We start from the raw sequence: 15,354 nt of genomic DNA, 5'->3' as shown, positions 1-15,354 counted from the left end.
GTTTACCTCGAGAAATGTAAGGCTCACCTTTTGTCTCAAATGTGGAGATTAATCGGACTCCCAGTGCCATGGCAACATTGGAGAGGAGACAAAATGCAATCTTTTGGAAGTGGCTCCTTTGGTTGTAGCTGAAAGTGAGGTACAGGTATGGGAGGTAGGTGAAGAAGAAGATGATGCCTCCCGAGGCAGTTGCAACATGAGCTGCAAATTCAGAGGGAAGAAATGAAAAGAATTTCATCAATAATGCGTAAAGGACCTACATGAGAAAACAATCTAAAAGAGAATTAATATATATGTATGTATAACTGAATCACTTTGCTGTACACCTGAAACACAACATTGTAAATCAATCAACTATACTCCAATAAAATTAAAGTATTAAAAAAAGAAAAAGAATATGTGTGTGTGTGTAACTGAATCACTTTGCTGTACAGCAGAAATTAACACAACATTGTAAATCAACTATATTTCAGTACAATAATTAAAAACATAAAATGCACAAAGAAATATAATGCAAGTCCCTCTCCCCTGCCATAATAAGGAAAGCATCTCTGCATTTCTCTTACCATTTCAGAAGGGAAGCAATCTTTTAAGAAATTTTGATAGAAATCTTTTATACTTGCACTTTCACTATCAAAAGACTACGAGGATTTGTTGCATTTAAAAAATGAATCAATCCTTATGAAAAAGCACAAACATTTAACTGCATAAAACTTCCTCTGTGTAATACTGCATTAAAAACATCTCCTACAGTAAAAACTGTCTTCTTCAAAGATGAGTGGTAGATTATATAGCATCTCTGGAGTGTTGCCTGGCAAGCACTCTATATACAATGTCTTATTTAATCTTCATAACCTCCCTGTTTTTCAGAGGAAGAAACTGAGGTTTAGCCACATTAAATAAATTCGCTCAATATCATGGAACTAGTAAATGATGGGTCAAGGATTCAAGGTTTCCCAGGCTCTAAGCATAGTGGCTCCAGATTTGGAGATAAACCAATTGAACTGAAGTCTGGGAGATAAATGCAAAATAAATGCAAACATTTGCCTTCCAGAAAGTTAACAGAATAAAGATCTAAAATGTAAGGATTGCATATATAACAGAAAGAGCCACAGTTAAGGCATCAGGCAGCCCTTCACTGAACCTGACTGCATGAACTATGGCTGACCCTAGGCCTTCTATAATTTCTCTGAATTTGTTTCTTCTGTAAAAGGTGATAATAACTGCTAACATGTACTAAGCTCTTACTATATACCAAGCATTGTTTTCAGCATTTTACATCCCATTTAATCCTCATAACTAAATTATAAGTGCTATAATTTTCCAGTTTCACAGAAGGGGAAATGGATGAAGAATCAATTGACTTGCTCAAGATCAGGATCTACACTGAGATGCAAATACAGTGCTCTGAGGCCAGAGCAAGAGCTTCTGACCTTGCTGTAACAAGTAAATCCTTGTTAGTTGTCTACTTGATATATAGTAGTGTGTATCTGTTAATCCTATACTCCTAATTTATTCTCTCCCCTTTCCCTTTGGTAACCATAAGTTTGTTTTCTATGTCTGTGAGTCTGTTTGTTTTGTAAATAAGTTCATTGTATCATTTTTTTTTTAGATTCCACATATAAGTGATATCATATGATATTTGTCTTTGTCTGATTTACTTCAATTAATATGATAATCTCTAGGTCTATCCATGTTGCTGCAAATGACATTATTTCATTGTTTTTTATGGCCGAGTAATAGTCCACTATATACACACCACATCTACTTTATCCATTCATCTACTGATGGGTACTTATGTTGCTTCCATGTCTTGGCCATTGCAAATAATGCTGCTATGAACATTGGGGTGCATGTATCTTTGTGAATTACAGTTTTTGTCTTTTTCAGATATATGCCCAGGAGTGGGATTGTTGGATCATATGGTGATTCTATCTTTAGTTTTTTAAGGAGCCTCCAGACTGTTTTCCATAGTGGTTGCACTAATTTACATTCCCACCAACAGTGTAGGAGAGTTCCCTTTTCCCCCTACCCTCTCCAGAATTTATTATTTGTAGACTTTTTGATGATGGCCATTCTGACTGGTGTGAGGTGATACCTCATTGTAGTTTTGATTTGCACTTCTCTAATAATTAGTGATGTTGAGCATCTTTTGATGTGCCCATTGGCCATTGGCTTTAGTTACCTTTACCAGTGGCCTTTATTTCTTCTTATGGATTTGAGTTACTGTCTAGTGACTTTTCATTTCAGCCTGAAGAACTCCCTTCAGCAGGGAAGGGAAGGCCTATTGGTAATAAACTCTCTCAGCTTTTGTGTATCCCAAAATGTCTTAATTTCTCCATCATTTTGAGGGATAGTTTTGCCAGATATAGAATTCTTTGTTGAGAGTACTTTTTTTTTCCTTTCAAGATTTAAAATGTCATCTCACTACCTTCTAGATTCCATAGTTTCTGTAAAGAAATCAGCTGCTAATCTTATTGAGTATGTGGACAGTCTCTTTTCTCTTGCTGCTTTCAAAATGCTCTCTTTGTCTTTGACTTTTGACAATTGGAATTTTAGACTCTTGCTGGGGATCTCTTTGAGTTTATCCTGCTTGGAGTTCATTGGGCTTCTTGAGTTTGTAGATTCATGTCTTTCATCAAATTTGGAGGAGTTTTCCAGCCATTATTTCTTCAAATATTTTTTTCTGCTTCTCTTCTCTCTCTCTCTCTCTTCTCATTCTGGGATTCCTATGATGTGTATGCTGATATGTTTGATGGTGCCCTACAGGTCTCTCAGGTTCTGTTCCAACAAAGAAAAGCCCAGGACCAGATGGATTCTCTGGTGAATTCTACCAAACATTTAAAGATGAATTAACACCAATGTTTCTCAAACTCTAGATACAAAGATCAATGGAATATATTAGAGAGCCCCGAAATAAAGTCTCACAAATATAATTAACTTGGGTGCCAAGACTATTCAATGGACAGTCTTTCAACAAATGGTGCTGGAAAAACTGGATATTGCCATTCAAAAGAATGAAGTGGAATCCTTATCTTATACCATATGCATAAATTAATTAAAGATGGATCAAAGATCTAAACATAAAGCTAAAAACCATAAAACTCTTAGAAGAAAATTTAGTGGAAAACCTTCATAACCTTGGATTTGGCAACAGTTTCTTACATATGACACCAAAAACACAGGCAACAAAAAAAATAAATTGAGCTTCAACAATTTAAAAACTTTTGTCATCAAAAGACACTATCAAGAGAGTAAAAAGACTACTCACAGAATGGGAGAAAATATTTGCAAATCATATATCTATCAAGGAATTAATAATCAAAATACATAACTCCTACAACTCAATGTCAACAAAACAAACAATGCAAGTAAAAATGGGCAAAGGACTAGAATAGACACTTCTCCAAAGAAATTGGAACACTTGTGTGTTGCTGATGGGAATGTAAAATGGCGCAGCTTCTGTGGAAAACAACAGTCTGATAATGCCTCAAAAAGTTAAACAGAATGACCATATGACTCAGCAATTACAGTCCTAGGTGTATACCCAAAGGAATTGAAAACAGGGACTCACATAGATATTGGTACATAAATGTTCATAACAGCATTATTCACAACAGTCAAAAGGTAGAAACAGCCCAGTGTTCATCAACAGATGAACAGATAAGCAAAATGTGGGAAATATTATTCAGCCATCATAAGGAATGAAGTGAGGAATAAGTCCAAGTGGCCATCCCATTGTCCTGGCATCATCTGTCAAAGAGACTATTCTTTCCCCATTGAATGGTCTTGGCAACCTTGTCAAAAATCAATTGGCAATTAGATGTATGGGTTTCTAGACTTTCGATTCTATTCCATTGGTCTGTATGTCTATCCTTATGCCAGTATCACACTGTTTTGATTTCTACAGCTTGGTAGTAAGTTTGAAATAATGAAGTGAGTCCTCCAACTCTTTCTTTCCAAAATTGTTTTAGCATTTTGAGGCCCCTTGCAATTTCATATGAAATTTAGGATAAGTTTGTCAACTTCTGAGAAAAAGGCAATTGCAATTTTAACAGAGATTGAAATGAATCTGTAGATCAATTTGGGGAGTACTGCTGTCTTAATATTGTCTTCCAATCCATGAACATGGGATGTCTTTTCACTGATTTAAATCTTCTTTGATTTATTTTAGCAATGTTTTGTAGTTTTCAGTGTACAAGTATTTCATTGCAGTGGTCAGATTTATTCCTAAGTATTTTATTTTTATCTTTTTAAATTTATTTTTAAATTTTATTTATTTATTGGCTGTATTGGGTCTCTGTTGCTGCATGTAGGCTTTCTCTAGTTGTGGCAAGGAGGGGCTACTCTTTGTTGTGGTGCACAGGCTTCTCAGTGCTGTGGCTTCTCTTGTTGTGAAGTATGGGCTCTAGGTGCACAGGCTCAGTAGTTGTGGCACATGGGCTTAGTTGCTCTGTGGCATATGGGATCTTCCCAGACCAGGGATTGAACCCATGTTCCCTGCATTGGCGGCAGATTCTTAACCACTGTGCCACCAGGGAAGTCCCCTAGGTATTTTATTTTGGATGCTATTTTAAGTGGAATTGTTTTCTTGATTTCCTTTTCAGAATGTTCACTGCTAGTATGTAGAAATACAACTGATTTTTGTGTGTTCATCTTGTGCCCTGCAAATTTGCTGAATTCATTTATTAGCTCCAATAGTTCCTTCTGTGGACTCTCTAGGATTTTTCATATAAAAGATCATGTCATCTTTGAACAGAGACAGTTTTACTTCATCCTCTCAAACTGCATACTACTTATTTCTTTTTATTTCCTAATTTCTTTGGCAGAACTTCCAGTATAATATTGAATATCAGAGGGGAAAGTGAGCACCCTTGTCTTATCCCTGATCTTAGGGGGAAGGCTTTCAATCTTTCATCACAGACTATGAAGCTAGCTGTGGGGTTCTCATAAATGCTCAATATCAGGTTGAGGAAGTTCCTTTATATCCCAGTTTTTCAAATTTTTTTTTATCATGCAAGATATTGGATTTTGTCATATGCTTTTTCAGTATCAATTGTGATAAATAAAAACAATTCAGATTGTGTTTATTTTTTCCTTCATTCCATTAAGTGGTGTATAACATTGCTTTTCATCTGTTGAATCATTCTTGCATTCCTGGGATAAATCCCACTTGGTGTAGTGCATAATCCTTTTAATATGCTGCTAGATTTAGTTTAGTATTATTTTGTTGAGGATTTCCCCATCGATATTCATAATGGATACTGGCCTGTAGTTTTTTGTTTTTGTGTTATTTTGGTTGTATCAGGTCTTAGTTGTGGCATGTGGGATCTTCATTGTGGCACACAGACTCTCTTAGTTGCGGCATGTTGGCTTCTTAGTTGCAGCATGCATGTAGGATCTAGTTCCCCAACAAAGGATAGAACCCAGGCCCCCTGCATTGGGAGCATGGAGTTCTACCCACTGGACCACCAGGGAAGTCCCCTGTAGTTTTATTGTGATGTCTTTTCTCACTTTGGTATCAAGGTAATGCTGCCTACTGTATGAGTTAGGAATATATATGTTTTAATTTTGAGTAAGTTTTCTTTTAGTTATTCTGGATACAAGTCTCTTATGATATATTTTACTTGAAGACATTTTCTCCCAGCCTGTGAGTTGTCTTTTCACTTTCTTGATTGTATCCTTTGAAGCATAAAAGTTTTAAGTCCAACTTATCAGTCTTCTCTTTTATCTCTTGGGCTTCTGGTGTCATATCTAAGAAATCACTGTCTAACCCAAGATCATGAAGATTTACTCTTGTATTTTATTTTAAGAGCTGTATAGTTTTAGTTAGTGCTTACATTTAGGTTTATAATCCTCTGTGAGCTAATTTTTGTGTACGATGCAATGTAGAGATCCAACTTCGTTCTTTTATATGTGCATATCTAGTTGTTCCAGCACCATTTGTTTAAAAGACCATTCTGTGTCTGTTGTGTCTTGGCTCTTTTGTCAAAAATCAATTGGTTATCAGTTTCAAATTGTGTGGTGTATTTTGTTTCCAGTTGGCACTCCTCCCTGTTATTTGCTTCCTACTTGGTTCTGACTCATTGTGCTTCTGACCACAATGGTTTTGTCTTTTATTTCCAGTCCTCTGCTTATTTCTTGTACTTGACTGCAAGTTCAACTTTTCAGGTTTCGAACCTTAGCATTCCTTTAGCCTTAGGCATGCTTTGATACTTATGCTCCCAGTTCCCCACATAACTCTCTTACTTGACCAACACCCCTGCCATGCCCACCCTAAAGCAATAGAGGGAGAAGTGGGAAATTAGGTATAGAGTTTGAATGAGGGCAGAGTGTCCATCCCCATCTTGGTAAAGTCAACATTTGCCAGGGCCCACATATTAGAACATGCTATTTGGTGTAAATCATTCACAAATATAATTAACAAACTGCCTGGCTTCATTTATACCACACTCTGACTTTTTCCCAAGTTCTCTTAAACCCTCTTTTTTGGGTCACCAACTACCAGGCCTGTCCTCCATTAATGTTACTATCTATACCTCTTTAGGTTGAACCACAACTCAATTTTCCTGCACTCTGACTTTGACTTCACTTCCTATTATTTTTTCCGCTTATGGTTCATCAATTCTACCTATCATTTTAGAGGTACACCCCTTCTGACAGAACCACATTCCCAGGAATTCCTCTCTTATTATGGTGTCTTACTATAGTTATGCCTCAACTTCACAATCAAAAGCTGGAAAATTATCTGCCCTGGATGTCTTACCATTTCCTTCCAAACTGGAACTTAACATTTGCATCCATTTTGAAATAATATTTAGCAGCCAAATGAAGCATAAAAGCATACATATATGGAGATAATTTCATATGTCTTTAATGGGGAATAGAATTATTCCATTGTTAAAATAACCATAAAAGTGAAAACTTGACTCTGAAGGAATAATAATTAATGCCATAGGTAATGAGAATAGCAATGCTACCAAGAAAAGAAGTCATAAACACACTTCCTGACAGGAAATTGTATCAGGACTCACCTTTTTGGAAGAATGTGCTGATCATGAATGCAAAGAAAATTGTGGCAATTGCAAAACACAGTAGAAACACAAATATCAAACTAGGGTCACTGTTTTTGAACACTGCCACATTGTTTACCTACAAAACAATCACAGATGCATGTAATTTTTACATGGAAAGAATGAAGAGAAGGCATAAAAGACCCTTAAAACAATGTGTAAATTTTTAAAAAATATTATCTTAAAACAATATATGTAGATTTTTAAGGCAGACCTTTGATCCAGCTTCCATTACCATTTACAAATTATGTTCTGCACAAATATCTTTTTTGAGGAAAGCATAACTTTGAATTCAATTTTTGGCCCAATGTAAATGTTCTTTTTGCTTTAATAAGAGAGTTTACCCTATTTATTATTATCACTATTACAAATAATTTTAATATTTCTTTTGATATCTTATATCTCCTCTTTTTATTGCTTTCTGGCCATTTTCTTTGCTTCACATATTTTGCTATGTAGTCTGGATTTTCTTGCCTTCCTTTGAACAAAGTGCCCCAATTGTGGTAATTTAGAAGGTAAATTTTCATATATCTATATATTATAATTTAGTTATTAAACACAATTTAGCAAATTGGAACAGTAAATTCCATTGACAGCACAAAAGGAAAATTTAAAAAGATACCACGGACATAAAAGAATGTTCTTATCTTTCACAATAACTATTTTCAATTATTTATGGAGAACAAAATTTGCAATGTTTTAAAGTTTATAAAAGACATCTTTTGGAATTCCACTTTCCTAATGAATAAACCACACCCATGTCCACTACTTGAAGACCAGGAAACTGAAGGGAGGGCAAAGCTCTCCCAGATCATAAAGTTTCAATGCTTCATCTGCCAAAGTTTTAGCAAATACTACCACATAACAACCTGAGGTTTTTAAAATGTTCATCGATAACTGTGTTTTCATCATCTATTGAATCTCAGCACCACCACCCACACCACACCACATTTTTTCCCCATGTCTTCCCAGCTTAGTACATCCTGAAAGACAAGAGACATATACCTCTGTGCAGAAGAGAATGGTCATGAAAGAAACGACAACAAAGGCAGAAATGAAGAACATGATGAACCAAGCAACCCGGTGTTGCCAGTTGTGCAGCCCCATCATACACATATACCCCTAGAAAAAGTAAAAGAACCAGATGTTATAGAATCTAGTGCTGTTTCAGCTGGTCTTGTTTAGCTGCCTGTTACTGAAACCTGAGCAGTCTGGGATGAAGGGTCATGTGTGTGTCCTGGGAAGAGATGAATCATGGAGGTGATGAAGACTGAATGAGTTGGAAAGAGACCTACACACCAGACAATATAGTTTATCTGGTAGAGATAGGTCTTGTGTTAAAATTATTCTTCTTTTGCAATGGTAAGTATACTGCCACTTTGTTCATTTATTGAACACTGACTATAAGTGAATGGCTCCTGTGGCTCTGAGGATAGAATCTAAATTCCTTGGTATTCTGTGCTCCGGTCACAAAAAACTTTCTGCAATTTACTGAACACACTGTGACCTCCATATCTTCTTGTTTGTTTGTTTGTTTTGGGGCTTGGTTTTTCTGTTGTTGTTTTGCTTTGTTTTGTTTTTGCCTTTCACACATATTGTTCTCTTTTTTCTCTCATTCTCTCTTTACCTAGTGAAATCTTCCTTGATTTTTAAAACCTAGTTCAAGAATTACCTGCTCTGTGAAGCCTTCTCTGGTCATCTTTGCCCATCCTCCATAGAGCCATCATATCTATATATTCCATTACCTTACCACTTGGGATTCTTTTGTAACATTTGGCTTTACTCCCATGAATCACCTGAGGGAAAGGACTGTGTCATTTATATCTGTAACTCACATGCACATGTCTGGTAAATACAACTTAATAAATGTTTGATAAGTAATAAACACAAAGCTCTATGCTGGGTACCATTCAGAAAAAATACAGCAGGCAGAGTAACTTCCTTCCAGAAGTTCACATATAAGATACATATATGATAAAAACCCTGTATACTCCACACCCTAAGTACAGAAATAGAGTTTTTATCTTTTAAGATTGGAAGTGGGGGCTTCCTAGGTGGCACAGTGGTTAAGAATCTGCCTGTCAATGCAGGGGACACGGGTTCGATCCCTGGTCCAGGAAGATCCCACATGCCGCGGAGCAACTAAGGCCGTGCACCACAACTACTGAGCCTGCACTTTAGAGCCTGTGAGCCACAACTATTGAGACCATGGGCTGCAACTACTGAAGCCCACGTGCCTAGAGCCCGTGCTGCACAACAAGAGAAGCCACAGCAATGAGGAGCCCGCGCACCACAATGAAGAGTAGCCCCAGCTCGCCACAACTAAAGAAAGCCCGCGCACAGCAAAAGGAGACCCAACACAGCCAATAAAATAAATAAATAAATAAATTTATTAAACAAAAAATGGAAGTGGCAGTAGGTCAATGAATCAAAAACAAGTTGGTTAAAGCAGGGAATCACAAAAATGACATACACATGATTTAAAATTTCATCTTCACTTAAAGCACATAAATGTATAATGTGTGCCAGTATTCCGATGCCAGAACATGAAGTCTTCTTTTGAAGAGTGGGCCTGCTCATTGGAGCACTAGGGTAATGTCCACATAAAGCTCACTCTAGGATCACAGTCTTCAAAGTGAATTGAGGATGTAAATACAGGAATACAGGGGTGAAGTAACCTAGAACAGGCTCTTCCCAGGTTTTTTATCATTTTTTTCCCCCAATTTTTCAGCGGTTTCACCCACATGAAATTTACTAACATGCCCCCACCCCCGTCACACTGCACAGCTTGCAGGATCTTAGTTCCCTGAGCAGGATTGCACCCAGGCCCTTGGCAGTGAAAGCGCCACGTTCTAACTTCTGGACTGCCAGGGAACTCCCTACTAACATGTTTTTAGAGAGCTACCTTACTGAATCTTTCCAAAACATTCAAATAAACTTTCAAAGGCAACTCCAGTTCCTTTCATCTATTTATATAAAATTTAAGACACAAATTATTAGAACATGTACAGGTATGAAGAGATTTAGGAACAAACCTTGATAAGCACACAATTTAGCAGGTGAAAGACAATAGGCCATGTGTAGTAGAAAGCTCACCAGCTGCAGTGTGCTGGGAGCTCCAAGCGAAAAGCTTTTCAGAAGTGATGGAGTGTCAGTTAATTTGGGAATGGATTACATGGAAATGAGTTAAGAAAGCTCCATCTATACTATAACAGAAGTGGAAACAACGTGCTATGGAAAGATGCAATGAAAATTTGATGAAATTTAGAAAGGCTTCCTGAAGGACATGAACTATAGTGTGAATTTTGAAGCAGAGGGCATTCCAAACAGAGAGGCCCACCTACAGGAGGAACAACTAGCACCTACTTAAGGAATAGAAAAGGAACCTATTCAACTAGAGCAAAGGGCTTATGCCGGGGTGGGAGGGGTGCTGCAGGAGGCTTCTAAATCAAAGACAATCCATTTCAATCCTCCTCAACCCATTTACGTAGTCAGACCAGATCAAAACTAGATCAACACCAGGTAGCCTGAAAAGGGCCTTGCTCTCAGAATACTGGTTGTATTCTGTGTTCAAAATGGAAAGTGACACTAGTTGCCCCCTTCTCCCATTCTCCCACCTTGGTCCCAGGAACACACTCTGTCAGGGCATCCTCCTTCATGGAACAGATCCCATATTCATGGCTCCTCCTGGAATATAACTTACCTGCTACTGTCTCCTTACCAAGGAACAGCTGAAAGGTCTGGGCTAAGTCTCAACGTATCGTCTGAACAGAAAGGAGGAGCCAACTCATGATCCTATCAGCCTCCAAGGCTAAAGGCTTTTCTAGAACCCCTCGGTGGATGCCCTTTTCCAGACAATTCACCCAACCAAAATAGAGCGCATTCCTCTCTGGCATATGTCACCTAAGATTCCACTTGGAAAGGCAGAAGCTTAATTACTGGAAATCTGTTTTACTTTGCTTAGGGAGAGATACTATTTATCTGAGAACGAAAATTGTTTTTTTTTATTGCTAGTTGTACTGTCTTCTATAAAAAGTTTTCTTGCAATTGTTAATCTCTGTGTGCCTCGGGTTACCGCCTCTACTAAATAAGAATAAAAGTAGTAGTTATCTCATAGAATCAGTCAGGATCCCTAAAGGAGACAGATGTTACACTCAAATTAGAATAATTTGAGGAGGGTTTGTTTATAAGAGCCTAATTACAAATGCTTACACAGGGGCAGGAAACACTATAGGACAGAGCAGAAACCTAGGGCCAGGAGCCAACAGAGTTATGACCACCCTTGGGCCCAAAGGGGTGAGAAGGAAGAGAGGTTACCAGACCCTAGAAGGGGAAAGAGCCTTGTGGAGCAAAATATCTTGAGAGGACAGTGACCTTCAGCTAAGGGACAAATCGAGCCCAAAATGATCTGTGGGGAGAGAACTGGGACAGGGGGACATGACACACCCTGACCCCAGCCCCTACTTCCATCCTCTGAGGTTCTTTGGGCTCCCTCCCCATGGGAGCATGTTTTGGAACATGGGCAGCTCAGCCTTCAGGACAGAGAGCGAGGTGGAGAAAAGTCAAGAGTGTATCTGGAGAGCCAAACAAAAGGAGGGTGAAAGGAATGAATGGTCCTACAGTGCTGCCCAGCACATGGCAAGCACCACAATCAAGTACATACTATTAGATAAACTAACAACATGTTTTATGCCATTTTATGTTAGTTGGGTTTTGTTTCTTGAGCTTTTTGTATTTTTTTTCTTTTAAAAGGAAAGGTGATCTCATTGATATTTATTATTTTATAACTGCCATATTTGGCCTTCTGCTATCTTTATTTAACATTATACTTTCTGTTCTGTATGCTTGTTTTGGTAATTTCCTTTGTTTTCTGTCTTTTGGTACATGGACTATATTTTCTTTCTTTTTATTTTCTCCAGAGTTTTAAGAACTGTATGTCCTACTTTTAAATACTCTTGGTGGTTACTTTTAAGTGTTATAAAAGTGTTCTTTTATCTACTCTTTTCTAAAGAGCAGACTCAAGCATGAAATGGGAAACACACAACCAATTCAATGACCTAAGTGCAAACATTTGATGCCCACGCCTTCCCTCCACCAATTTGTTGCTGAAAGAATTTAACAAACAGGAAAGAGAAAACTCCCTCCTCCATCTGGGAACTAAAAGGGGTTTCCAACAACACACCAGAAGCTTCTAGTTTCCCCGGAGTTTTTCAGTCAGTGCAGAGCCAAGTGGAAAGGCGTGCCAGGTAGGCCACTGTCCCACCATCACCCATCGCAGTAGAAAGCAGGTTCTGTCTTTCTACCCTGTGAGAGTAAGACCTTCCACACACAGCCTCACAAGGCAGAGCGATGAGACTGCTCCTTATGCCTGAATACGCAAGAAGACAGAGCAAACCAAACATCATTGCTGAGGCCAAGCACAGCTCAGGGAGCCACTGGTAGGCTATTTTAATATATATGAATCAACAAAAAGAGAAGAAAACTAAAGAGTGAGAAGAGAAGATTTTTTTAAGAGCAAAAAGTGAGGAGAGAAGTAACAGGAGAGATTAAACAACAGAGGAAGGCAGAAAGATCAACCTTGTCTTCAGTTGTATCTTCCAGAGAACACTTCCCATCTACTGTGCAGCAAAATGAGACTGAGTTAATTTTGGATGATTAGTCCCCTCATTTATCAGTTAGTCATTCCACAAACATTTTCTGAACCACTATCATGTGCGAGGCAGCATGTTAGCAAATCAGGAATCACTAGGCTGGACATGCCCAGTCTAAAAGTAAGAATTCATGAAATAATATGAATTAAGTTGCAAGCAGGTTAAAATGATGACAGAACATCCAAGTTCGAACTCACCTTGGAGGTTGCTCTGATACCTAAGGCAACATCTTACCTGCCTTGGCCTTCCTCCTACTCTGCCCATTTTTTATTAGCAGCTCCCATACATTCCTGTTCAGGGAGAGGCATCCATCTGATGTGATGGAGTTACCTTCAGTTTTCTCTCTTTCTCCAGTGCAATGGAATTGATGGTGGTGAGCTCAATGCAGATGAAGCTGAGCATGAGGAAAAGAGGGAACTCATTCTGAAGGACCAGGAAGAAACTGTCCTGGACATAAGCTCCATGTGGGAATCTCTTCAAAAGCACATTGAGACTCTCAAACAACTTGGTCGTCTCATTGGGAGCGTGGTGCCACATGATGGCTTTATCTGTTGCATGCTGTATGGCCAGGAAGCCTTCTTTGTTGTATCCTACGAAAGAAAACAGTGGATATCAAATATAAGAGATTAAGAATGAAGATGCAAAACAACGGATAAATCAGACAGGTCATAGCTAGACATTCACATCAGAAGGGAGTAGAAAAGGTATTCCTATAGCCAAGATGCTACAATATGGAAGAATGAGCAGAAAGTCACCGTGGGATCCCTGTGGCTGAGGGATCGTGCCTTTTACCAGAAAATGGGGTAAAGGAGCTATGGGTAGACAAAATAAGGGATACCCAATACAACAATCTTCCAGGTGGGGCTGCATCTTCTCCTGTAAGTACTCAGGCTTCAGGTAAAGGGTGCCCATTCTGCAGTTTTGCTCTTCCAGCACACAGGAGGTAATTAAACTCAAAGCACTTGGAAGACACAGCCCCCCTCAACTGCTGTGACTTGTATCTGAGTTGTCACTGCTGTAGTCCAAGGGTTATAGTCACTGAATTTTGCTGCCAAGCCTCAAAAAGTCTTTACCATAAATAACCGTTGCTTCAATACAGCATAGCTGGTGTGCTAAGGTCATCTTTTGGGAACAATAACTTGAAAGGCAAAGATCCCTGGCTTTGGAGTCTTCTAAGAAATAATAGCCCCATTTCCAAGCGAGAGTCACCAGGCCTCCACACTGGCAGAGCCAGGGTGGGGTATGCCAGCATTGGAGTAGAGGAGACTAAGGTCTTCTGATGGCCTAGACCTAGGCAGGCCTCCAGATCTGTCAGGATGAAAAAGACAGGAACAAATTGTTGATGATAAAATTCTGGGAACTGTTACATATTCTCGACTGCATGTAGGAGATTTTCCACTGCAGAACTGCTGATATCTTTTCTAGAATCGCATGAAACTATAAACCCTGGGACCCGGATTCTTACTTGGGGGGCTTGCAAGCCCAAGGCTTCAGGTCAATTGTATGGTCACTCTACAAGGTGGTGCAGACTGTCAACTTAATTTTCTAACAGCAGTTGGTTCCCTAGAGGGTGGTCACCCTAAACCCCTCACAAAGAGGGAGACCAAAACTTGACAGTGAAGTGGAGAGCATGAGTCCAAGGGAGAACTGGTTCACAGTTGTATTCCTCCAGTCAGGAATACAATGCTTATTGTGGAGGAGAGAGGATGAGCAGATCTCCACGTTGCCCCACTATTCTCCTGTAGTCTGCAGAGAGCTAACAGCAAGTACTTATTTTTATAGGCAGAAAAGTTAACACATACAGAAACATAAAGAAGGCACTCGTTCCTGTAAAATGCTTCCATTCTTCTCTTGAACAATGTCATTACAAAACAATCAAATGCATATCTGCTGGACTAATTTACTCTGGAATGTAAGCATTTTACTGAATGTCCCATTTCTAAATGTAACTCCTTCAACCTCTTCTGAAATGTTAGTTTAGCAAGTGTTCAGACAGCAAAAACAACAAAAATAGCATCATAAATATGGGACAAAAGCAGCCATGCTCACGATAACACACAGGGGCTTCCTCACCAGGGGATCCCCCATCAGAAATTCCATAGTCCCGGGGTTCTTGGCTTAGGTTAGGAGGATAAAGAAAGGCTGTCTTCCAGCCTTGAAAGTCTTCTTCGTGGAGTATTAGCCTCAAGAATAAATAATTCCTCTGAAAACAACTGAAGCGCAAGTAATATTTAACCTATGAAGAATAAAGAGAAAACAAATTCAGTTAAGAGATCATGAAACTCAGAAAAGGAAAAGGACAGAGCAAGGGTGTGCCAGACGTCAGCTGCAATGGGAGGAAAGGCACCCACACTGGTAGATGTCCCTCTGGGGAGCACACTGTAGTTGTGGTCTTCCCTGTATTCTGCTGTGACCATTCTAAGAAACAGACAAGGGGCTATTGGGCCCCCATCTGGAAAGGAGTGCTGCAGAGCAGTTCTGAGTGCAGGCTCTGGAGCCAGATCACCTAGATCCAAACTCCAATCTCCTAATGAATAGCCATGGCACTTTGGGCTAGTTACTTAATCTTCTTGCCTTGGTTTCCTCATCACTAAAATGGGAATGATGTTAAAAGTACATACCTCAGAGAT

The 15,354-nt window shown here is 38.9% G+C and overlaps 1 protein-coding gene across 1 annotated transcript in view; it reads right to left on the bottom strand.

Annotated features, from left to right (window-relative positions):
• The window catches only part of LOC130860594 (ATP-binding cassette sub-family A member 17-like), a 137,088-nt gene that overhangs the window by 94,077 nt on the left and 27,657 nt on the right, over window positions 1-15,354 (bottom strand). The window contains exons 5-9 of the mRNA XM_057749001.1: window positions 14,798-14,960; window positions 13,055-13,314; window positions 8,079-8,195; window positions 7,035-7,152; window positions 28-201 (exon numbers count right to left, since the gene is read on the bottom strand). Of these exons, the coding sequence (XP_057604984.1) occupies window positions 28-201; window positions 7,035-7,152; window positions 8,079-8,195; window positions 13,055-13,314; window positions 14,798-14,960 (832 nt within the window). The remainder of the gene's footprint in view (window positions 1-27; window positions 202-7,034; window positions 7,153-8,078; window positions 8,196-13,054; window positions 13,315-14,797; window positions 14,961-15,354) is intronic.

This window comes from Hippopotamus amphibius, chromosome 9, assembly GCF_030028045.1.
Source record: "Hippopotamus amphibius kiboko isolate mHipAmp2 chromosome 9, mHipAmp2.hap2, whole genome shotgun sequence".
Taxonomy (NCBI): domain Eukaryota; kingdom Metazoa; phylum Chordata; class Mammalia; order Artiodactyla; family Hippopotamidae; genus Hippopotamus; species Hippopotamus amphibius.
This window is presented reverse-complemented; position numbering and strand designations above follow the sequence as displayed.